The 26,413-nt window shown below is 41.0% G+C and overlaps 1 protein-coding gene across 1 annotated transcript in view; it reads right to left on the bottom strand.

Moving 5' to 3' along the window:
• EIF3H (eukaryotic translation initiation factor 3 subunit H) overlaps positions 1 to 26,413 on the bottom strand; it is a 156,140-nt gene that overhangs the window by 120,210 nt on the left and 9,517 nt on the right. Inside the window, exon 2 of the mRNA XM_074985641.1 lies at positions 16,121 to 16,277. Coding sequence (XP_074841742.1) covers positions 16,121 to 16,277 — 157 coding nt within the window. The remainder of the gene's footprint in view (positions 1 to 16,120; positions 16,278 to 26,413) is intronic.

Raw genomic sequence — 26,413 nt, 5'->3', positions numbered from 1 at the left:
TCAAGAGCCAAGATAACTGACCAAAATTACAAGGGACCATAGGGGTTGCAAGCAACTAGCCCTCTGGAAACAAGGCACAACAACCCAGCACTAATACGGACAAAAATAAATTACAGCCCGAACGATCCAGGGACAATTAACTCAGCATGGTAGTAACTCTCACAGTTGAGAAGTATTTACCTAAGGGACTGTGGGAGTTCAAAGCAAGGGTGGAAAACTGGGAAACTTTATTGTGGTTGACATTATCATCACCCTTCCTCGAAGGCAGCTAAGACAGGGTACGCAAATGAATAAGTAAGATTTGTCATAAAAATGTAGTGAGTATGAAAATCACTACACCTAATAAAAGCTGCAATTGTTCTGAGAAAATAAAGGGTCACAAACAGATACAAACAGTAAATAACTGATAAAACCAAGACCCTTTTCAGATGCAGAAACAAAGCTCACTGTTAATTTATTCTTTTTTTGTGTTAAATTGTGTTAATTTTTTTCAGTGCCAAATCAATTCTATATTTAGCTTGATACTATTGTAAAAAGCAACAATACGCCTCTGTAAGATATCAAATAAGATAAAGTTATAACTGCTCAAAAGCCTAACATTTGAGACACTAAAGAACTGTGATTTCAGGGTCATATTTTTAGATTTTGGAAAGTAAAAAAAAATTAAATGTTCATAACTACCAATCTCAGAGTATTCTTTTAAACAGCAGAATAAGATGTATCAGAGGTCTTTTCAGAAATGCAGCACTTAAAATTTTGGAATGAAAAAAGAGAACGAGATAAAACCCCTTTGAAAAAGTTCATAGTAATTGTAGCCTTTTCCACAAATTCACAGTAATGTTGTGAATTTCTCAAAATTTACCTGGTATAACTTAAATAACAAGACTCCTTGTATGTCTCTACTTTTTAAACAGAAAAAAGCATATCGTATTTGCATTCTTTGCTACATTACTAGAATTTACATACAACGGGATGTAAGAATGAAGTCATTAAAATATCAGACTGATACTTCACACTTCTAAGGTTTAACTGTCATTCTAATTTCAAATTCTTTCAGTTAATCAAAACTAAAGATTAAGCATGTTTGATTTCATCAACCTCAGGCTGTTCATAACTGATGAGAATAATTCAAGTGTGGAATAACCTGGAAATAATCTGAATGTTCGGCAATAAATCAATAAGTGGTAAATGTTTAACATTTTCAAAATACAACCATGAAATAACAATGCAGATTCAATACCCAGAAGATTTATGCCACAACTCAAGAGACACTCAAATTGAATACCTTTATGTTTCTAAAAATTCTTAACTTCTCCAGTATGTGCTTTAATTACTCCCAACAGGATTCTATGCATCAACAACAAAAAGATTTTTTATAAATTAAGAAATGTATAACTTCTTACTTGGACAGTGACAGTTAACGACATTTTAGATTAATATTGTTGGCCATCTACATTTAAAATATTTTTCACAAGTTTAATTGTCTTAATATAAAAGTTTTAAAATGTGGAAAGTATTGAGAGGGTAAACTAAATGATAATGTCATTCTTATGCCTACTAGAAAAGAATTCATTTCGAGCTGGAACAAGAAGACTACAAAAATTGAGACCTGCTGGAATTAAAAAAAAATAAATAAAAAAATCACAATGTGCATAAATTGCAATGGTTCAACTAACAGAAGCAAACTGAAAATGTCATAGATCTATTAGTTTATCTGACATCCCGTGGCAACCAAGGTATGCATATCAACATTTCTTACAGTTTTGTTCATTTAAAAATATCTCAAGGAATGAGACTTCCAAAACTTCCCTTTGAGAACTACTTCACAGTTAGGGTTGGTTTTTGTTTTTAAACCAACAATGTGCTCAACAATTAATAATGTGAGTACTATAGACAAGCATTTAGCTGAAGTGGCATGCTCTTCATAAAAATTCTGCGCAGTAAAAAAGAAATGAAAGTCCTGACTAAAGTCTTTGTGTAGGTCATGCTGTGGGAGTTAGGAAAATGGAACAATTTCCATGCTTTAAGCAAGGTCCTTCATGCCACATGTTGGCCTTAAAAAAACAAAAAAGAAAAAACAGAATAAATAGTGATACACTAGTGAAACATTGTTAAAAATCATTTCACACGTAGGTGCTACAACAATCAATGCAACTCTGCTCAGATCAGGGAACAAATCTTTTTGGTGCTTCAACTAGCATAACACTCCATTTTTATACAAATGAATTAAACACTGAGCATTAAGGTTTCTCCATCACTAAGTACTGTCCACATATCTTTGGAAGTCCAGGAATACAGTCACAAGGAATATGTGCACTTACTTCATGTATTGCTAGGTACCAGGAAAAAACTGTTTGCATACAATTTTAAAGTCTACATAAGCAGACTTTGCTGGGAATAAAGCCCACTTAAATGGATTGTTCTGAGACGATCCATGTTAAGGATTATGTTTCTCTTTCTACCTCAATCACTGATAAAGTCAAATCTCCGGGCAAAAAAGTCTAACTAACAAAGAGGAAAGCTGTTGTGCTGTTTCTAACACAATTCTTTGAGGAAAAAATCCTGTTCTATATAGTTCTCCAGCACCTGCAGTATTAAACTGACTTAGTCTGTTGAAAAAAAAAGCGTCAGTGAACTATGGATCTGTATTTAATTCAATGCATTTTGTAACATATTTTAGGAATTCAGTTGTATAAAACAGTATCTCAACCTTATCCGATGAAAATAGTATTTATTTATTTATTTTTTGCAAGCCCTGGGTTTCATGGTTGAGAAAATAAATTAGTCTCTGATTCCGGTACACTGGGTAACAGTGCCCCCAAATGGGAGTTTTAATGTAATACTGTTTCCATGGATTTTTTCCCTTAAATTATTTGTTGCCAAATGTTCTAATAAACTGTGAGACTTCTTTAAAAAAAGGGGGGGGGCTTGATACTAGATAAGTAAAAGCCAAAACACAAAATAAAAAAAAACCTAAAGCATTTGAAAGAAAGGCCACCGTTTCTAACTGTATTTCAGGTTACTTTGGAAAGCCTGAGGTTTGGGTGAATCTCGAGAGAGAGGCTGGCTCTATAGCTTTTGGGGTTCAGCCCAAGGCTAATAGTAGTTTATCTAACCCTTTAGAAAAGAATGTTAGCACTGACTGATATGGGATGATAAAGTACACATTCATTAGAAACACTGCCCGGAAAAAGCTATCCTGCGGCGCGCACACAAAATTGAACAAATGCGCGCCTGCAGTTATGTGCCCATTACAGTGTCAATATAAGTTTCCTCTCAGGGACCAAATTCAGAATTCACAGATTATTGTGCAAGGTACTTGGCAATGGGGGTTGGATAAGAAGCATGCAAAAGATCCTTACTCAAATGTGTTATGCAACACGTTACAGACAGAGCAAATTTTGATACTAACATCTCTAGGGCACAAAAAAATCTTTGAAAACCACTTCTGATAGCCAGCAAAGAAACAAGTGTGCTCGGGAGCCCTGGTTCAACAGTCAGAGGAAGCAAACCCCTATTCCTTTACAACCATTAGAACAATTTGTGAAGGAGTCTTGAGTAAGCCTTTGAAAGATTTGATGATAGACTGTTGATTCATCAGGATTTTCTTCATCAACTGCATTTAACCCACAATTTAGAATTTTCTAGGTGTACAATGCAGAGTGTATACTCATCTCTTGTTAAATGGATACTTTACTTACAAATACTCGCTTGAACGAGGGACACACATACTTATCTTTGCTCAGTAGATGAGTGAACTCCCCCAGCTAATACGAGCCTTACCCACCTCCCTGCAGCCCCAACCCACCACAGTCTGACCACCCACCGGCTCCACGGTCCCAACCACCCGCAGTCTGAAACAATGCTGCCCCGCTCCCCTCCCCGCTGCCACCAGCCCGCAGCACCCCCCACGACCTGGCCCAGACCCCTAAACGCCCCACCCCCGGTAAATTAAGGACTTTCTTGCAGCTGGTGCAGCCCAGAGGAGCTGCCGGTACTTCCAGCTGTGCACATCAAAGTAGCTCCAGCTGCGTGGTGGCAAGCAGCTCTGGCAGCATGCCCGCAGCCATGGAGTCAGGCACCTCCAGCCATGCTCCACAGCTCCCCCCGCACCCTCTGCCCCAGCCCGGCCCACTCCCAACACTTCCCTGGCCCGCAGCATGCCCAAGCTCAGCCCTCTCCCAACACCACCACCACCACCCCCGGCTTGCAGCTCCCCTTGCACCGTCTGGCCCAGCTCGGCCCACTCCCAACACTCCCCTGGCCTGCAGCTCCCTGCATACACCCCTCCCCTGCCCACTCCCAACACTCCCCTGGCCTGCAGCTCCCCACGCACCCTCCGGCCTGCAGCACGCCCCAGCCTGGGCCGCTCAACACTCCCCCAGCCTGCAGCATGCCCAGGCCCAGCCCGCTCCCAACACTCCCCCAACCCACAGCTCCCCATGCACTCCCTGGCCCAGCCTGCTCCCAACAGCCACCCCGGCCAGGTCCCCGAACCCTCTGGCCTGCTGCACCCCCCCATCCCCAGGTACTGCTGGTGCAGCCTGGAGGAACAAGCCTCCACCTTCTCCACCACCAGGTTTTAACCCTCCCTCCCGCTCATGGCCCCAAATTGCCCCCAGCCTTTAACCCTCTCCAACCTCCTGTCCCCTGCCAACCCAAGGCTCACTTACCTTTCCAAAGAAGCACCACATGCTGCCACTCCTTCCATGAGTAAGGAGCACTAGGAACCAAACAGAGACTTCAACATGTATTTTATGATAATTTAGTGTCCCTCTTACAAGGTTTTGCCTATGAACAGAAAGTTGGTAACCAACTGTGCTCATACAGCAAGGGATGAGTGTATTAAAAATAGCCTAAACATGGCTACATCACTACCTTGGATGCACACTTGCTGCTTACTTATATCTGGCAGATTTGCTAGGATGAACACAGAAATGTACATGATGAAACAGCCCTTTTCACCACAATATTATGGATGCATTTAAAAAGTTGGCAAAGCATGGGTTGGATATTTAAATTAACGACTTAAAGCAGGGGGACAGAACTGTGGTTCGTATCAGAGGAAGTTCCAGTTAATTGTGGGCAAGTGTAGTGAAGACTTTGAAATTGATTTTACTGTAATTGGATTTTTACTTCTCAATTTCAGCTGTTCCATCCTCCATGAATGAAGGAAGCACTCAGCAATCAAATACAGCTACTATAGTTAACTGCTATACCCAAATGCAGAAATTCAGTCACATGAAAAGTTACTTCTGCACCCTCAGCACACAGATTTACGACTGTGGAGATATAAACTAGCAATCCACACACAGAAAATGTGCGTTTCTAGTGGAAAGAAGTATGGTGTTGTGGGTAAAATACTGGACGGAGTCATGAGATGCGGATTTATTTCCTGGGTAATCCACAGACTTCCTGGGCAAGATACTTAAGTCCACCTTGTAACTGAGTTGTACTGTGTAAAATGGATAAATCCTTACTTACCTCTCAGGTGTGCCGAAAGAATAAAATCCATTAATAATGGAGACAAGTATCAGAGGGGTAGCCAAGTTAGTCTGTATCTTCAAAAACAACAAGAAGTTCTGTGGCACCTTATAGACTAACATATTTTGGAGCACAAGCTTTCATGGGCAAAGACCCACTTTGTCATGTATCTGAAGAAGCAGGTCTCTACCCAGGAAAGTTTATGCTCCAAAATATCTGCTAGTCTATCAGGTACCACAGGACTTCTTTTGTTATTAATAATGGACTCGCTCATGTATCAGTGATGAGCTGACTAATGAAACAGAAAGATGAGTAGGTGAGAGCATTAAAAAAGCTTGATGTGACTCCTAAATTGCTCCAGCCTGGTAATTTGGGAGTGTGTAAGTGGTTCTCCATGTTCCTGCTTTTTGAGGAACAAGTTGGGGTAGGGATTGTTTAACCTGAGAAAGTAAGGACCTACTGAAACTCACTGCCCTACCCACAATTCGCCTGTTCAAAATGTAACCTGCAGTCCATGGTCCACATGTAGGCATAAGGGTTCTATGTGTGGCCCACAAGACATTTTGTTTACTAATCACCCATGCACAGGGTTGCCAGATTCTGCTGCCTTCTCTCATGAAGTTTAAGTGACACTCATCTAAAGCAAGGGCATGTAAAGCAAGATGTGTGCTGAGTGAACACAACCTTGACTGTGAGAGTACTGAGTTCACTCAGCATCCAGACCAAAGAGTTCAAACTGTTAGTTCAATTGGCACATCCAACACATTCTAGGTATACAAGCAAAACTATTTTATAACGGGGGATCATCTTGGTTTTGACAATATTGTGGCCCACTTAGATGGAAGGCCACTCCTGCAGTCCATTCAGTAACCTAAGTTACCCATCATTGTTCTGTGGTATAAAGAATTGGCATCCCTTGGATGACTATCAGAGTAGAAAAAATTAGTACAATCAGATTTTCATGATCTTTATGAAGTTTGTTGTAGAGAAAATACTCTGTTTAATACTGTCTTCTGTTTTATTCATCCTCAAAAGAAAGGAAAAGTAGGAAAGTACAATTTAAGGCAATGGAAAGTCTCATGAAGTGTACTGTAACAATAAGAACTCCATAATGCCACATAAATTTTGCCAGAGGTATATTCATAATATAATATATGGAGCTATACCTATCTCACAAAACTGGAAGGGACCTTGAGAGATCAAGTCCAGTCCCCTGCCCTCACAATAGGACTTATCACCTCCCTGACAGGGGTGGGTGGGGGGATGTTTGCCATAGATCCCAAAATGGCCCCATCAAGGACTGAAGTCGCAACCCAGGGTTTAGCAGGCCAGTGCTCAAACCCCAGAGTTATCCCTCCCCACAGAACCGTGCTATTCCTCTCTAATTTGTCCAGTTTCACTGTACTGTACATCACTGATGATATAAAATAAAGTTTTTTTAATGCCAATAGTGAACAGTTCTTTAGAACATCATATAACATTGAGTATTCCACAATCTGTTTAGAGGAAGCTGAAGCATCCCCAAAATTTTACAGATAGAAAATACAAGGATTGTCTTTTACCTGTTAATTATGTTTCCTAAATAAATGTCAATCTAGTGAAAACCCATCTAGTTAAAAAGGGCAAATGACCCAAATCCCTACATTTCCAAGCATCCTACCATTCTCTCAAGTATTCAGCTTCCAGAAGCACAACCATCATAGCACTTAAAATAGAATGTAACTTCAAAGGCAGGAGAAAGAGCAAAGTACACCTGGTCAAAATAAAGGTTTCAAAAAGGAGTTTCAGGAAAACTTAAGGTGCATAAAATTACCCAAAAATTACATTCCACTAGTAGCATAGAATCATAGGACTGCAAGAGAACTCCAGTCATCTAGTTCAGTCCCTCGCTCTGATGGTAGTACTAAGTATTATCTAGACCAGGCATGTCAAACCCAAAGCCTATTGAGGGCCACACAAATGAAAACTGATAGCTTTCAGGGCCACTAAAGAAAATGTACTTCTATCAGAAAGTCATAATAAATTGAATATTATAATTATGTTTTAGGTATATTTTATAATATTTTTCAAGTCATATTTGACATACTTGATCTAGACCAGTGTTCACTCATATGTTCACTATGACCCCTACATCGCTTTCTGCAGCACTTCCCTAAGCAGTCATTTCTTATTTTCTAACAGCAACGAAGGGTCCTGTGGCACCTTATAGACTAATAGAAAAGTTTTGAGCATGAGCTTTCGTGAGCACAGACTCACTTCATCAGATGCTGGTCTTGGAAATCTGCAGGGCCAGGTATAAATAAGCCAGAGCAAGGGTGGGGATAACAAGGTTAGCTCAGTCAGGAAGGGTGAGGCTTACTACCAGCAGTTGATCTGGAGGTGTGAACACCAAGGGAGGGGAAGCTGCTTCTGTATTTAGCCAGCCATTCGCAGTCTTTGTTTAAGCCAGAGCTGAGGGCGTCGACTTTGCAGATGAATTGTAGATTAAGATGAATTCTTATTTTCTGTGGCTATGGTTACATTACAGAGATCTGTTGACAGAAGTCACTGCTGGAAGAGATTTCCCAACAAAACTTCTTTCGACAGAGTGCAGCTATATAAAAAAGCCAATCAGAAGAGTGCTCTGCTCTGTTGACAGAGCAGCCAGACTGCCCGGCCACTCTCTTAACAAAACAGGCATCCAGAAGCACAGCAGACAGGGATGCCCACTGTCCGGGATGCCCTGTCTGTCAAGGGATGGCCCCCTAGAGCGTTCACACAGCCTTTTTGTCAACAGAATCTGTTGACAAAGGCACTGTTCCTCATCTGGGAGAGGCAGAAGGCGGTCAGCAGAAGTGCCAATTTAGTTGACATACTGTCAACAAAATGCTTTTTATGTGGACATTCCACTGGCTTTGTCAGCAAAATTTGCTATTGTAGCCATTACCTATATGTATGCAACTCATTGTCCTTTCCTAAATGAGTACTCTGCATTTGTCCTCATTGAGTTTCACCCTGTTTACATCAGTGCATTTCTCCAGCTTCTCCAGCTCATTTTGAATTTTAACTCTATCCTCCAAAATACTTGCAACCCCTCCCAGTTTGGTATCATCTGCAAACTTTGCAAGTATACTTTCTGTGTTATTTACTGATGAAGATATTGTACAGAACCAGAACCAGACCCAGAACTGATCCCTAGAGAACCCCATTTCCCACGCCCTTCCACCATGACACTGAACCATCGACAACTACTCCGTGAATGGTCTTCCAAGCAGTTTTGTACCCATTTTATAATAGCTCCACTTAGGCTGCATGACCTTCTCACAAGCTTTACTAAAGTCAAGATATACCACAGCTACCACTTCCCTCCCTACCTACAAAGCTTGTTAGCCTGTCCAAAAGAAAAAAAAGAAATCCATGCTGACTGTTATTTATCACTTTATCACCTAGTTTTTTCCAACTGATTCTTTCATTACTTGCTCCATTGTCTTCCCGGAACAGAAGTTAAGCTGAATGGTCTACAATTCCCCTGCTTGGCCTCATTTCCCTTTTTACATACTGCACCTTTACTTAGCCTTTTCAAGTCTTCTGCAATCTCTCCCATCTTGCTTGACTTTTCAAAGACAACAACTAATGGCTCAGATGTCTACTCAAGTCAGATCCTTGCGTATTTTAGGATACAATTCATCGGGCACCAGGTGACTTGGAGTAATTAATTTGTGTAAGTAATTTTTAACTTGTTCTTTTTCTATTTTATCCTCTTATATCATTTTCACTGGCATTCATTATGTTAGAGATCCACATCACCATCAACCTTCTCAATGAAAACTGAAACAAAGTCACCTCTGCTATTTCCAAATTATCTGGTATTACTTCCCAACCCACCCCCTCATGTTGAGAAATAGTCCTATCCTGTCCCTGGTCTTCCTCTTGCATACGTATTTCAGGATTTTTTTTTTTTTTAAAGGAGGGATTGCCTTTTATGTCTCTAGGTAGCTTGTGCTCATTTTGTGCTTTGGCCTTTCCAATTCTGTCCCTACATCCTTGTGTTATTTGTTCATATCCATCCTTATATTTGATGTTTAGATCATTGACGACCTTCAGGTTAAACTACCATGGTTTCATGCCATACTTCCTATATAGCAATCCAATTTGCTCTTGTGCCTGTAATAATGGTTCTTTGAAAAACTGTCAACTGTCCTCAATTATTTTTCCCTTAGATTTGCTTCCCATGGGATCTTACCTACCCAACTCCCTAAGTTCAAGAAGGCAGACTTCAGCAAAGTCAGCTGCAGTCCACAGAAGGGAAATACATTTTATTCAATACAGCATAGTAAAAAAACACCCACAAACTCCACTAAAGTGAACAGCAGAACAACTAAGTGCAAGGAGCTGGACTTCACTTCTGCAGAAATACCACTTACAGTTAAAAGAAAGTCTGTTTTCCTAAAGAAGCAGGTATGTCTACAGTGTGATGTGAAAGAAAGTTGAAGAAAATATACCTACTCTGTAGTTTCTAATTGTGAAGGTAAGTAAATGTTAGCACAGATCAGGCTTTAAAAGTATTTTCTAGAGCTTCAAAACTGAAAGCTTCCCTTGGAAAGGCATAAAAAGCAACTCTGCAATTTTATCTTGTGCACTGTCTGAATTAGGGTGACCATCCACCCCGTATTGGGCGGGACAGTCCTGTATTTGGGATGCCAAAAAGGAGCTTTTTAAAAGGGATTCATTGTCCTGTATTTGGGCCCCACCTCCCCCCACCCACACACACACCTTTTCCACCAGCAGCAGGTGCAGCTGATGGTGGGAGTCACTTCACTGAGCCTCTGGGAGTGCTGGGGACTGCCACTTCCCCAGGGCTCCAGGGAATGGATGGCAGTTGCTGCTTTGCTGAGGCTATAGGGGATGGCTGGCAGCTGCTGCTTCCCTGGGGAACGCCGGGGCTGTCACTTCCTGGGGGCTCCTGGGGAGAGGGCTGGCAGCTGTCACCTCTTTCCAGGCTCCTCGGGGCTTGGAGGAGCCGCCCCAGATCCCCACCCCACCCCGGAACATATGGTTGCCCTAGTCTGAACAAAAGATCAGTTCACTTCTGCCTCAAAGAGGTCTGAATAGATTTTTTTTAAAGACAGATTCAACTCATTCATCTATTATCTTTCCAAAGTTAAAAATCTGTGTTGCGAGCAGCAACTTCAGTAGTTTTGAGCAGTGCTGTTCAGGGTTGATAAAAAGACTATTGATATAATAAGAAAGTCATTTACCATTAAATGTGAAATTATGCCAGTGTTATGTTGAAGCCTAATTTATTCAAATAATTTAAACTAAATAACAAAAATATTAAAGAATACAAGTTATTAAAAGTTCCATTATTGCATTGATAGAAGAAACTAGCTAAGAAGCTGGGATCAGAGTTTCCTGAACTGCTAAACACTCTTTTGAACGTAGAAGTCTCTTTGAAGATGTACACAGAATATCTTCTTCTCTTCAGTTTGCTCAATTGCTTCAGTTCAATAATTAGATCATTCAAGTTAAGAAAACGATTGAGATTTAAGAAAGCAGGAAAATTTCTTTTTGTCTTTCAAATCACGTACAGTAATTAGGCTGGAGGATGCAATCTATTATTGCTAAAGTTGAGGCATCTGGTGACAAGAAACAGTCAGTTCAATTAACTATAGGTACTTCCTTTACCTTATCAGATTTAAAGGCAAACTAGCTTTTGATAAATTTACTTTTTAAAACTGCTGCAGCACATTAAGGATCATAATTAAAACAAATTTTTAAAAAATTGTGCATTTAATGGCATTCCAATTTCCAACTGAAGACTGAACAAGTTGATTTCAACAGTTATCTAAGTTTAACACGTGCACATTGTGTCCTGTGGGTTAGCAAAACATGTTTAAGTTCAGTACATCTGAGCTGTAGTTAGTTGAAAATAAATATGTTTTAATGATTGCCAAACAAACAAGGAGAACCAACCCCTCTTTAGGAAAATATAGAATACAAAAGAAAACCAAGATTAAAATAGATTATTTAAATCAGGGTTTCCTGTTTGGTGATTTAAAGCTATCCATCCTGGTGTCATACAATATTAAAGGGCACACGAATTAATTTCATTTGCTAGCCAACAATATGATTCCAGAATGTTCAAACATCCTCTTCCAGGTATCTGCAGTTTGCAGTTCTCAGTGTTACACGCCTATTGAGTGGATTTTCTTTCATTTAAATTCACAGGCTCCTGCTTTTAACTTTCTAGAACACACACACAGCTTGTGAGATATTTCTCTCTCAAAAAGAAGTCTTGTCAGGAAGCAAATCTACAAGCTCCTAGGTGGATGATTTTAGGAGAACTCTCCCAAGAAAATGTTCTCTTTGAGAGACCTTTTTGCTCCACAAACAAAAACTATATTTTCTGTTCTAAACTTACAATTTCCTGCTTTCTTCCAATGCAAACCCACTGAAGTGCTCTACCTCTTTTGGATATGGTGAATACCTTACAAGAGCTCTTATCTATTTGTTATCAGGGTGAGCATGTTTTCTCCTTTGAACTTCACAAGTCTGAGCAAACTGAATTCTTAGAGAATCATTTCAGAATTACAGTAGCATCTACTGCAAAGTAACAAATTTTTTTTACATCTTTCAGGAAATAAAATATTCAAATACAGATTTCCTTGCACTCTTGAAAAGACTTCAAGTACCCTTAACAAGAATTTCATTTTTCAGTGATTCCCACTAAGGTTGAGGGGAAACTCTTATCTCAAGGCAAATTTTAAACAGTTAAACTAGCATAACAAAAAGAAAGAGTATTAGCAAAATGGCTATTAATGAAACTGAGATTCCAAATTAAGTTCCCCAAAAACAGATTTTAAGCACCCATAGGAGTGGAAATGTTTTTAAGATTTTAAAAAATTCTAATTAAAATTTAATCTGGACTGTTTTCTGTAGCATTATAAAGGTGAACAGCACCGTACAAGTGCAACAGAATGAGAAAAGGAAACTGATTATAAATGAAAGTAACATGAGCTGGTCCAGTTTTATTACTACTTATATTTCATTATGTTTAAGTAAATAGACAAATGCACAGGGTAATTACATGTTTTATTAATATAAGATATTAATGGCAACCAAGGAAGTAAGTTTTTTTTTAATAAATTTTATATTATATATGACCTTCACCTTTTTCAACATCTCTGTATTTCAAACCTACCTATTCAGACACAAGAGTCTAAGTTAGACTCCAAGCTCAAGACCTCTCAATCAAATTCCTTGCCCAGAGGATTTTGCACCCAGAATATTCTTTGTACTGTTTTAGAATGGAATCCCCTGGTCCTAGGTCCACTAGTCTCCTGTTTGAGCCTCAAAAATCTTTATTTGGATTTCACCTTCCTCTATACAAACTTTGTCCACCAAATCTGTGATTCCTCGTCCCTGACATCACAGGCTGCAGTGAATTTGGAGAAAATTTTACTTTTTACATCACAGTCAATGATCAATAGTGAAAGACATGAATTTCTGGACCTTTTCCATCTATCACTGCTGATTCCAGTAAACCTGAAAATTACAGTCCAAGAACTCTACAAGCTCAGGGTTATAATAAGAACTGTCATACTGCTCCATCTAACCCAGTACCCTGTTTTCTGACACTGTCCAAAACAGTCACCTATTCCTAGTTTCTGAACAGTTCAGACCATGGTTTTGCATGCCTGCCCATTCTGGCTGATAGCCATTGCTGTACCCATCCTGCATAAACTCACCTAATGCTTTTTCTCAACCTTATTATAGTCTGGATCTCTAAACCTTCCTCTGGCAAAGAGTTCTACAGGCTGTGCACTTTGTGAAGAAATACTTCCTTTTGCTCATTTTAAACCTGCTGCCTATTAACTTCCATTTGGCAATCTCTTGTTCTTGTGTTATGAAAAGGAGTGAACAGTGCTTTATTTACTTTCTCCACACCAGCTACAATTTTATAGACCTCTACAAGATGCATGCACATGTGGCCACACAGTGGGGGATTCACATGGTTCCCAGCTGATTAGCAGAGTGTACACAGCTGGCAGCATGTGTTCAGGAGCCCCTCACCCCACTCTGCTCTATTGTGAAGCGGCTCACAGGAGGGACCCACCGGCTAGCTGCGTAGAGCAGAGAATGAGGGAGTGCCGACGTCAGGATGCCATCACTTTGTGCCTATATCCCACCTCTACAGAGCAGCTGGATGGCATGGAGGACTCACAGCCCAGTTCAGGAGAACCGCAGGGTGCTGCACTCTGAATGGTCAAAGAGACAACACACTGAGATTTTCCCAGCAGCCAACCTGCCCTGCTGGTCTGTCTCTATCGCACACACTCATCTGCTCTCTCTCAATCCCTACCCTGTACATCATCTCCTCAGAAATAAACTTGCTGCTGTCTAAGGTCTACTCCTTCTTCAAGAGGCAACGCATTGTTTAATCAGATATTTCTCCAGATGTCAGCACAGACTCTCGCACACTCTCTCTCTCCCTCCTCCCACTACCCTGCCCACTCACCTACACACACTCCCTCCCTCTCACTCACCCTCTTACCTCCATCCTCTTCCTATCACCCTCTTTCTTCCCCCCCCCCACTCCCTCACTTTGCCCCCTCCCACTCATGTACACCATTTTCACAGAGAGGGTGCTGGAGTGGGAGGGGGGAGACAATAGGGGGTCAGGAACAGAGCAGGAGAACTTTCAGTGTCTTAAAGAGACAGCACATGGGTATTCTCAGAAATTTACCAGCAGGAGCCAGCACACACTCCTTTCTCTCTCACATCCCCTTTCCCTGCAACACAGTCTTTTTCACTCTCACCTCCCAACACTCACTTGTATTATTTTTGTTGTTACTAGCTGGTACTTCCTGCAATGCACATATATAAAATATACCCAGTTTTACAGACCAAGAGCTGAAGCCCCACAAGCCCAAGTCAGCAGACGCAGGCCAGACATGGGTATTTAATGGCAGTGCAGACATTTGCTAGAAGGCTTGCTCTTCTCTCTTTGCTGTGCAGCCACATGACACAGAAACAATGAAGTCTGAGATACAAGATGGAGTTTTATATGTAGTCTTGATGTTATTAAACACATTTTGTTAATTTGTTTCCATCTTCAGGTTAGGAGGAATTGTAATCCAAGCGTCCACACATTTATTGGAGAACCTAATATTTTCATGAGACCAGGTTATTAAAATGTGTTTTGGTTCTAATGTTAACTTAGAGCTCTTGCAACAATGTACCCTTTTTTAATCAGAGGTCTCTCACATCATGGTACATGTTCTGAGCCCACAACAGGTGAAACAACTGACTTATCAAGCTAAAGAAAAAAAAATAAAAATGTGCAGCAGCACATCACTGAACATTTATATTTAATCTGCAAGCAGAATAGAGTAAATAACTACACTCATTTTAAGAGAGTTAAAATTGCTTTCACAAATTGAGCTGTCAAAATTAGGTAAAACAAGAAGCATTTCCATAGCGGTTAAGTTAAATGAATAACTATTTTGAAGACACTGCTTTATTAAACCTAATTCATATGTGAGGAGCAAAGGGGCACAAACACCTTAAAAATAATCACTACAAGTATTTCAGTTACTATAACAAGATAATATTCTAAAGATTAAAAACCAGAAATTCACTTTAATTTTCTTTATCCATTTGACATTAATTTGTGTGGTCAGTTTTAATATCTCCTGTAGATAGTAAGAAATTACTTATCGGCACGAGAATATAGGTGCAGCTGTGAACACCTAAAGCTTTCTTAAATTCATATTAGGAAGGTCAAGATACCACATTGTTAGTCTCCCTTAATCTACAAACCTTTGCACTTCAGACTTCCAAGAAGAGTTTCTCTTCATTTACAGGCATAACTCTCCATGGTGACACAGCATTCTAGAATATCGGTGTCCATGCAAGGGAATTATTCCAACATAACAACAACAATCTAATTATAGTGCAGTAGTTATGGCTGTGTCTACATTACAGGGATCTGTCAACAAAAGTCATTGGCAAAAGAGATCTTTCAACAAAATTTCTGTCGATAGTGTCCACACATAAAAGCAGATCAAAAAAGCCACCCGTTCTGTCTGCAGAGAATGACCAGACTACTCAGTCCTCTCTCAACAAAATGGCTCACCAGAAGCACAGCAGACAGGGCTGCCTGGTGACCTGGAAGCCCTGTCTGTCAACAGAAGGCCCCAGAACATCCATATGGCTTTTTTGTTGACAGATTCTGTTGAGAAAGGTGTTCTGCCTCATGGCGAAGAATCAGAAGGCTGTCGACACCAGTGCCTAGTTTTGTCAACATACTATGTATGGACACTCCATGAGTTTTGTCGACAAAACCCTGTTTTTGTCAGCAAAACTATCTAGCATAGACATAGGTGATGGGAGCTTTATGTGTAAATTCTGGAAATGCATTACAGATTCTTATTTCAGTCAAAAAAAGACATTGCAACAAGAGTAAGTGAAGTTTCCAGACAGAGTTGTCTTTGGGTGATTGTGTTTGTGTCGGTTTTGGTTTGGTGAGCTTTAGGAGGTGGTGAGTTTTGAGGGATTTTTATTAGCTTTTTTTAAAAATAAGTATACTTTGGATTTACAGTCTCTCTCACCTTAAAAAGTCAATGTCCTAGTTTAGACAAACTGCATGTATTACCTTCATCAAAGTCTGCATCATCTTCTGTGTGCTGAGGGAATGGAAAGCAGTTGGTGATTTCAAGCCTGTCATCCACCACAAGTCCCAGCAGTACTCCCTGGACAACCTCATTTCCCTGTCCTTCTTCTTGGTAATGCTTAATAATTTTTAACACGACCTATAAATCAAGTACAAAAAGTGGTATAAAAAATCTTCTTCTACACGGTATCTTTAAATTCATATAACAAATAGTTTAAGTAAGTAATCTGAAACAATAGCTGGAAACCAAATTAACTATAGGCTTAAAATGCAACTTTTTTCGTATAGTTTTTTGTGTAGGACATTCTGCTGGCATTTTTTTTTTTTTTTTATCTTTAGCCAAGACACTTCACTTAATTTAATATGGGCCAGCAAACTGGATCTCTTGATAAATTAACAGTGAAATGTTGATGACTACTAAAGGGAGATGGGAAAACAATTGTTTTTAAACATGAATCAAAACTCTCAAGAAAACTCCCTTTAATTTTTTTTTATGAGGCAATGTGGACATTTCTGATCTATTGCAGCAATAACTATTAAATAATCTCTTACAGGGACTATAATATCCCCACAACCAAAGCAATGCAGGAGATGGGATGTGCAATTATCAAAAAGCTCTGAAAATGATTATGCGTAAACCAGACAGACCCACTGTATAAAAGAGGCAGAAAAACCTCTCTCAAATTTTCAGAGGCCAGGCTTTTAAGGAATACTTTTAACAATATCAGCTACAAAATCCAAATGGAAATGTGACACATTGAAGCGTTCCTTGAATACATTTAGCTTTAAGACCAACAAGAAAAGCCAAGAGGCATAAACAAGAGAGGAAATACACCTAAGAACAGAAATGAAAGTATGTAAATTATTGAGTAAAAGACAATTTCAGTGAACTGTCAGTACAATTCTCACATCGCTCCCAGCTCTTAATATCACAAGAAAGTATCCCCAGATAATGAAGATTTGATCATGTAAATTATGTTTTCAACCACTGATTTCAGATTAGTTGAGACACACAAAGTATGGGGTCCATTCATATTGTTAATTAGACTTAAAATGAAGTAAATGTAGGGTACAACAATAGCGGCAGGCACAGAGCTGTACATGTACAGACAATAAGGATGATGTAAAGGCAAACTCAAGTGGACTTTATTTCATTAACTGCTAAGGTCTAATCCATTCCAGCAAGGAAGACATGCTTGATGACCCTGTTAACAAAGCACCATTGATCTTTGTGTCTGTGGGCAAACCAACTACCTTAATGGATTTCTACTCTACCACTGTGTGAGAACAGATTTTGCATAAATACTTGTAGCCAGACAGAGTCTCCCCCTTACAAGCCAGCTTGCTCGTTGTCCCCCCCCCCACTGAGGAGCACACAGGGCACGGAAATGGCTGCTGACAGCACAGTCTTTGATGCCCTCATTGAGGCCCAGATATGCTGGCTTATCGTGACCCTGAGAAGCAGAAAGTACAGCTAGAAGGCTAACAGGCCAGACTGTCAACATGGGGGGGGGGGGGTGAACCCTCAAGAAATCACCCCAGCTGGCACTGATCAATATGATGCACACACAATCACCCAGAAGGGGACGTGCCCCGCCCGCACAAAAGAATGTCCTGTACTCCTAAATTGTTTATCTCTTGTCTTACAAGTGCAAACTAAGTAGAAATGCCCTTGTAACAAACTGGAGTCACAAAGACAGACCAGTATGATCTGGCACCATAGATAAGAAAGAGAATACATAACCCAAAAGGGGTATAAAAGATGGGTCCAACAGAACTCTAACTTTGAGTGCATTTCAACCAACTACCTGCTGGTCGGGTCAGGTGATTGCCTCCCGAGGTCCACTACTGGGGACGCCCAACCTCGTATTCGTCTTTCCGCGGAATTGAGTGACCGATCCGGCTTGGCTACGCTGGTATCGAGAGACGCAGAGAGGGTAAGATACACCCATGCTAGGTCTCTGACTTTTTTTGTGCACAGCTAAAGAATTAGAGCTCTGTAACTAGATGTCATTGTGCCAAGATATCATTGTGTTAGATGGTAACAGATATCTTTGTATTGGATTGTAACGTAACTTGTTAACACCTGTACTTTGCTAGCATATAAGAAGTAAACAATAGCCTTTTGTAACCACATGCTTATAACTGTAGCTTAATAAACTTGTAACTAGTTAAGATCCAAGCCTAACTATTTTGTTAACCCTTTTGTCACTGCAACACAGACGGCACAACAAAAGAACTTTAACCATTTGGTTACAACAGCCTGGTCATAGGTAAGAGTGCTAGGAGCTGCCTGCTCTAACAGTAAAAAAACTGGGTTGCTTAGGACCCAGGGGAATCCGTCAGCCTGTCTTGGCTGCTTGCAGCGACGAGCTCTCTGCCCTTGTAGTTTTAAACTTGGATGATAACAAGGGCATAGTTGGTACCTCACCGCACATTACCTGGCCACCGGCTAACAATACTGCCCTTAAAGATCCAATGAGCAGGCTACATGCATACAAGTCCACATTTACGGGGCAGGAACATATATTTCATTGCACACTAAGTAATGATGCAAAAGGTTATGTTTGCAACAATTATTTTAAAACATCTGTAATGATTTAGACGCCCTACATACAGCATGGTGCTGGTAATAAAAAACATTCCCGGCACAGGAAAACCAAAAGCAAATACACAGTAAACATTCCCTTCGGAGGTGGGGGGGGAGGGAATTCCAAGCTTTATGGGAAGTTTTTCTGGTTGTGGAAAAGGAAGGAAATAAAGATTCACTTCAAAGAAGAAAGGGGGGAAAGGCATCTTCAAACAAATGTGCTGTAAAAATTACACAAGGTGATCCAAACTACACAATGCAGTGTGGGAGACTGCACTACTCAGGGGATTAGTACTGTGACACAAATCTTTTAATCTCTGCTGCTTCCTTTCCATGTGTAGGTAGACACTTTGGGCAAAGGTGCAGGTACATATTTAGATGTAAAAACTTAGTTTATTCTGAAAGCTTGAAAGAAAAATATTATGATATAGTCTAGTGGAATTTACTATCTGCTGTAAGTTTATATCAAAGAGTTTTAAACAAAATCAGCTATTCTTCCTCAGTAGAGTATTTTGCATTTGTCCTTACAAAGAGTTGTGCTATTTACCTCAGACCACGTCTCCAGTTTATCCATATCATTTCAAATAATAAAACTATCCCCCAAAGCACTTGAAACCCCTTTCAACTCTAAATCATTCAGGAAGGTATTGAACAGAATTGATCCCAAAACTGATCCCTTGTGATGACATGTTATGCTCTTCCAGGACAACTGTGAACCATTAATAATCACTTTCTGAAAATGGTTATCCAGACAGTTATGCACCCATCTTACAGTAGCCCTATCTACACTGTATTTCACTTGTTTATCGATAAGGTCATGCAAGAATATATAACATGCTTTACTGAAGTCTAGGTACACCATGTCTACCATTTCCTCCTTATCCACAAGGTTTATTATCCCATCAAGAAAGCTATGAAGTTGTTCTTGACAAATCCATGCTGCTACTTACCACCTAATTATCTTCTAGATGTTTGCAGATGGATTCCTTAATTATTTGTTCCATTATCTTTCCTGGCACAGACACTGACTGGTCTGTAGTTTCCTGGGCTATCCTTGTTTCCCTTTTTATAGATGGGACCTATATTTGCCCTTTTCCATTCTTCTGGATTCTCTCCTGTCTTTCATGACTTTTCAAATATGACAGATACAATTTTCCTATACACATAAATTTTCAGTTAATAAAGGCTTTCAGGTATTTCTACCTGTATAGCTTGTGCAACCAACCTTGTGTTCACACTGCTGAACTCAGTTTACTTATCTGTTCAAAGTGTCATACATGAAACGTCATCTGCTATTATCAGAAATAAGCATATATCTCATTAATACCTATTAGTACTAGGCCTACTGTAATTTGTGACCTAACAGAGCAGTATGCCAGTAATTAATATGATTCCATTCATAAGAGAACTTGTAGAAGTTTAAACAAAAAATTTAAATTTTAAATGTATTCTCTTTTTAAAAGACTAGTTAATGATAGGGCAGGGGAATCAAAGTTATTTCAGGAAGATTACAGTACTGTCACCCTTTCTTCTGTGCTGCCTTCATAGCTGGGCATCTGAAGAGTAGTTGCAGTCTTGGCCAGTTGCCCAGCTCTGCAGGCAGCACCTTGCTAGAAGCAAGGAAGTAAGGGCAGCAATATTATACAAGTGCAATAAGTTTCTTAGTGAATTAGGCTTAACTGGGTGTTCACTGTTTAATTTAGTAATTTACTTTGATCTGACTGTTTTCATTTGCAAACATAAATCCTACTTTTTATACTTAGGCCAATTTTTGTTTATTAATAAACCCAGTGTAAATAACTGTTACAGGGAAGCAGGGCAAAAGCTTTGCATTTCTCTCTTTCATTGATAAAGGGACAAATGACTTATGAGATTGCTCTGTGTAAAACTTTATGGTGTTCTAATCCTAATTGTCATGTCCCTTTGACTGTGCCTTCCCAGAGCTGATCTCAGGCTGCTGCTACACTACCATTGTCCCGTTGGATGTGCCATGATAATAAGGCAATTCGAAGCAGGCTAACGAGGTGCTGACATGCATATTCAGCACCTCATTAACATTATGGAGGACACGTGAACACACTTTGAATTTGAGATTGACAGTGAAGATGGGGGAAGCTTTATAATAAGCTCCCCACTTCAACATTCTCTTACTCCCACAGAACTAGATCAGTTTAATTTCTTGTCTCCCTTGGCATTGCCACTGAGCAAGAGTGTCAGGCGATCTTTTGAAGCCTAACGCACCTTTTTCATTAACAGAAATGTAGGTTCATTTTGGCATTCATTTCTCATGAAGTGCCATTTCATACACATTAAAGATTTGTTGTGGATCATATCCTCCTTCCTGAATCATATCTCCCCACTTTGCCTCATATGCTTTGGCTTGTTCTGTGTCGGCACTCGCTGCTTCTCTTTACGTGCTAGCATTCTTGAACTCATAGTGTGACTGGAAACAGCAAAACCAGCCACAGCCAGCATTAAATGTTTCTTCTTTAGAAGTGCCTCCCACCTCCTGCTTTTCTTTAACCTTCTGGACTTCGAATAACCTCACTGCCTTCTCCTGAATGGCACTGAGATTTATCAGTCTTCTGCATATGCAAGTCATCCAACCACTTAGCCAACTCTGTCTCCATCACCTTGCTTCTGTGCTGAGCAATCTTTACAGAAGAACACTGCATTGTATGTTTAGCCCTTTCCATTATATCATCAGCATTCTTGTCAGAGGTAGGCCAAGATGGTGAGCAACATCAGCAGCCGGTTCACCATTTCTGAAGCACTTTATCACATCTGTTTTCACAGTGAGATTCACACTAACATGCTGCCTCTTGCAAAAAGCACTTAACTTTGCACAAACACATGATTTCCCAGTCATGGTTAAAGGATTACACAAATATATTAAGACAAAGTATGTGCACTCACAATGCGTTCACATCAAAATTTATAGACAGTAAGGAGGATGATGCAAAGAATTGTGGTCCCTTGAAAAATGACTTAAGTATGAATCTGTGTAACATGCAATGAATTTAGTTTCCTTAATTGACAACTTATATGCAAAATGACTAATAATGCCCCCCCACCCCGACTGAAATCAAACAAATAAACTAACTACAACATACTCTAATCACCACCAGCATTGATTTCTTTGGACGATATATCTCTTATCTTCATCTATTCTTTTAGACAGACTTTCTAGCTGAAGAGTGCACTCTCTTCTGTTTGAAAAGCAGCATATTTGGGAAGTAGTACATTTTGGGTTACACGTCCATACAATCATGCCCAAATATTATGTTTGTATATTTAAAATTGTCCATTACCCCACTCACTATACAGCAATACATTTTTTTGTAATGGAAAGGGATCGTATAAGTTTCATAGTACAATAGACCCTCAAGTTACACAAGGGTTGTGCTCCACACACCCTCACGTAACCTGGATTTCACGTAAGTGGGGGTCCGGCTTTTTCCCTGGCTGAACACATGTTCTTCAGCCACGGAAGCAGCAGCAAGGTAAGTCCCAGGGTTGGGGGGTCAGTTGGGGAGGGTTAAGCCTGGCAGTGGGGGCTAAGCCTGAGGTGGGTTAGGGCTGCAAGTGGGCAAGGGGTGGAGTTGAGCCAGAGCTCTGGTAGGCGTGGTGAGCCGGGTCACAGGGGGTGGAGGAGGCTTGAACTGGGGCCTTGCATGGGGGTGGTGGTGAGCCAGAGCCAGAGCCGCATGGGGGTGGTGAGCTGGCAGAGCGATTGAACCAGGGCTGGGGAGGGTAGCTGGAGTCATGCCTGAGGGGTGGTGAGCTAGAGCCGGGGAGGCGGGGGGAGGGGGCAAGCAGGAGCTATGCACAGGTGGTGAGCGGAGCTGGGGGAGCAGGGGGGCTGAGCCGGGGCCGTGCAGAGCCAGGGGTGTTCAGCCAGGGCCGGGGAGTAGTGGGGGGGAGTGAGTTAAGTGAAACTGAAAATCACGCATTTCCAGCATTTACTGTAAGAATCAGGGGTCAGCTGCATAAGAGCAGAGTCACGTACTCTTGATTCGCGTACTCTGAGACCCTACTGTAGATGGCTTCATGTTCATTACCATGGAAACCATCAAGACCAGAGGCACTACACAAAATGACTCCTTTGTAGGTCTGTTTCTGTAATACAGCCTAAGGTTTCAAAATTTTTGAGCAGCAGGGAATTAGATATCATTATGACTATTAGGAAGCATTGATAAAGCTGTTACAAGAGTAAGGCCCTAAAGTCGCCCTATCTACAACTGAAAGAGAGCATTAAACAAACAGTGGATTTATTTGGTGCAATATTTTTGATTCTTCCACAAATAGAATTTTTCTAAAGCTATCTTTTGAAAACATTTAATATTTTAAATACTTTTTAAATTCTGACATGTTTTAGACCAAAAGTTATTCTATTGCCATTGTTTTGGAAACCAGACCTGATAAACATGCTCCCTTACTGTACAATGTATCTGTACTTCAGGGAAATTGCACAAACTATAAATTGCAGCTTCATATTTTTCCCAGTGGATACAAGAGAGTCTTATGCTTTTAGCTGTCTGCTGAAACGTGTTCTGCTATATTAGTGAACTACCATCATGTAAATATTTGCAGCACTTACTGAGCTAGTGGTGTCATCTATGAATAAAAGGATTACTTTTCAGGTTTCAGCTTCTAGCAGTCGCATATGAAAATATTTAGAAGTCACAGACAAAAGTAGCAGCGGTGAACATATCCAACTACCCATTTTTTCCCAATGGATTGTGTTTAATTTTTACACGCATTCTGAAGTAGAGGAAAGCCTGCATAGTTATCTACGCTTATTTGGCCTTAAGAAATGAATAGAACGTGACAGCCCTAAATGAAACAAAATAAACTTGCTTTAACTCCACTGCACTATAAAATACCCCCAGGTTAGAGACACCTAATGCTACACTCATCCCTCGTTTAATCGGTACTCAACTTACCTACTAAAACAAGGGACTTACATACCTACCTTTGTTTACTAAATGAGTGAACTTCTTCTGCTTACATGAGCCGGCAGGGGACCCACAGCTCCAAGGCTGGAGCCTTCTCCCTCCCTTCCCTGCAGCTGGGGGAAGAGAAGAAGGCACTTTGCCTGGCTCCCTCCCCTGCACTGAGGGCAACATGAAACTGACCAGCCATGAGATGATCAGTTTCCAAGTTCCACAAGGCATGGGGAGCCTGAAACCAAACTGCCCCTGCTTCCCAACTCTGGCCACTCTGGGAGCAAGGAAACTGACCAGCCCTAGCGGTTCTTGGCTCCCCTCCTGTTGCAGGAAAATTTGAGTTACTTGAGGGTTCACTGTATTAGTCCCCCACTCCATCCACCCCACAGAACTTACCCTCGGCCAGGTTTTAACCCCACCCCGCATGGTCCCAAACCTCCCCCAGCCTTAACACCCCCAGCAGCACCAACCTACCCCCAGCCTTAGAGGCCCTCAAGCAGCTACGAACTGCCCTCAGCCTTAGACTCTCCCTGCAGGCCCAAACTGCCCCCAGCAGCCCCAACCACCCCAAGCCTTAGACTCTCCTTGCAGCCCCAAACTTCTCCCAGTCTTATCCGCCACCCTCCACATCCCTATGTGGCCCCAGCCTTAAACACTCCTCCTCCTTCAGCCTCTTCACCGGGGTTGCTAGGCTGGGTGGCTCCTCCCAGCCCCCCTGCTTCCAGCAGGTAACAGTTGTTAAAATCAATTAACTCAAGTGTTAAGATTTCAGCACCTAGGCATAAGGTAATTGCTATCCCTAGCGACAGAGATAGCTGCCATCTCCAACAGCTATCTACATTGATAAATATCTGCCTGAGGCAGCAGCATTCAGAAACTGCAAATGGCTTCTTTAACAGCCACATGCAGCTGGGAACTGCCCAGCTGGTGACCTTTAACAAATCTAATGCGACCGATGTTTGGGTCTCAAACGATAGGTTGGGAATCCCCACTTTACATACATACACTACATCCTATTTCTGGTGCCAAACTATTCAAATACATCAGAAAAGAACCTAAACTCAACTGGTTTATGTCTAGTTACAAGCACTTGGAATGAACTGGAGACTTTTACATGTATTTTAATGGGAAATTAATTCGCTCTTATGAGTTTTCGCCTATGAGCAGAAATTTGGGAACCAATTGTGCTCATATAGCTCAACATCAAGATTGAAAAAGAATCAGAGGTGATGACATAATATATTGCATTTAAATATACAAATGATGCAATCCCTCCTTTCATATGCACTGAATGTATATTCCAAAGGAGACACAAAAATGGCACACTGGTATAATAACTATATCATTTTCCATCATTTAATATTTTATTTGTGAAACAGATGTGTTCCACATCTTCTACATTTGCCTTCACTGAAAATTATGTTAAAAAGTTTTATTGTAACATTTAGAGAAACAAAAAAAAAAAACCAACTTCCTTAACAAGAGGCAGTGTGGTCCAGTAGAAGGGTGACTAGACAAGGATTCAGGAGATCTGGGTTCTACTCCCAGCGCTGCAGCTGGCCTTCTGTGCAAGCACAGAAAAAGATTATTTTTTCATGTCCCTTAACCTCAGTTTCCCATCTTTAAAATTGAAGTAGTGATACTTGCCTTTTTTGTAAAATGCTTTATGTACAAAGTGCTATAAAAAAGGTATTAAATTGAAATTAGCTAACAAATCTGGTGAAGTGGATCTTATCCACAAAAGCTCATTACCTAATAAGTAAGTGTGTTAGCCTTTAAAGGTGCTACAGGACTGCTTGCTTTGTTTTGTGAACATACAGCTACCCCTTTCAGACCAAAATTAAAGCATTTATTATCTCTATAGCGATATTGGATGAGTAAGAGCATTCTAGTTTTACCACCATTGGGAACCACTTATTACCCTAAGGCAGGAGTCTGCAACTAAAATACCGAGAAGAGACATTTTTTCCAAATTCAGTTACAAAATCAATACTTCAGGAGCTGTACTGCATGTGAATGAGGTGATGCTTAAAAAACATCAAACTGTAATTTTTGTAACCCCTATTTTAAGAAGAGTACACACACAATGATTTGTACCAGTTAGAAAATTGTCACCCCTGTCTCCAGGCTTTACCTATCTCAGCCCCCCAAATCTGCCCTCTCCTCAAGTTTTACCCCCCATCCCCAGGCTTAACCTCTGTCAGCACCAAATCGCTGCCCATCTCCAGATTTAACCCCCATCAGCTGCCCTGCACCAACGTGCCCACATACTTGCCCACCTTCTGCTCTCCCCACCTTCCCCTCCTGCCCTCCACCCACACTGGGTCCCCCCAAAACTTCTCAGGCCAGAAAGTGCCTGCAACTTTCCCAGCTGCTCCCCACACAGCGACGCTGGACTCCCGGGGTCCCAGAGCTGGGCAGAGTTGGTCTGGGTCCTGGGAGGGCTGAGCTTGCACCACTGGATGCGGCTTACAACTCCAGCAGCTGCTGAAGAGTGAAGAAGAGCTGGGGGGCTCTGCACTGCCCAGGAGGAGTCGATGGACCAGGAGACCTCCCCTGACCTCTTCCTCCTTAGCATGGCTGAGCAGCTCTGGCAGGGGCAGGTGTGGCCACCCTTCCCCCTGCTCACTTTCCTCACGTGCAGTGTGAACAGCTCCCTACACTGCTCCCACTGAAATAATGGAACACGACTGAATTGGTTTAACGCTGGCCATTAAACCAATTCAAATTTAGTTC

The sequence above is a fragment of the Carettochelys insculpta genome, chromosome 2, assembly GCF_033958435.1.
Source record: "Carettochelys insculpta isolate YL-2023 chromosome 2, ASM3395843v1, whole genome shotgun sequence".
Taxonomy (NCBI): domain Eukaryota; kingdom Metazoa; phylum Chordata; order Testudines; family Carettochelyidae; genus Carettochelys; species Carettochelys insculpta.
This window is presented reverse-complemented; position numbering and strand designations above follow the sequence as displayed.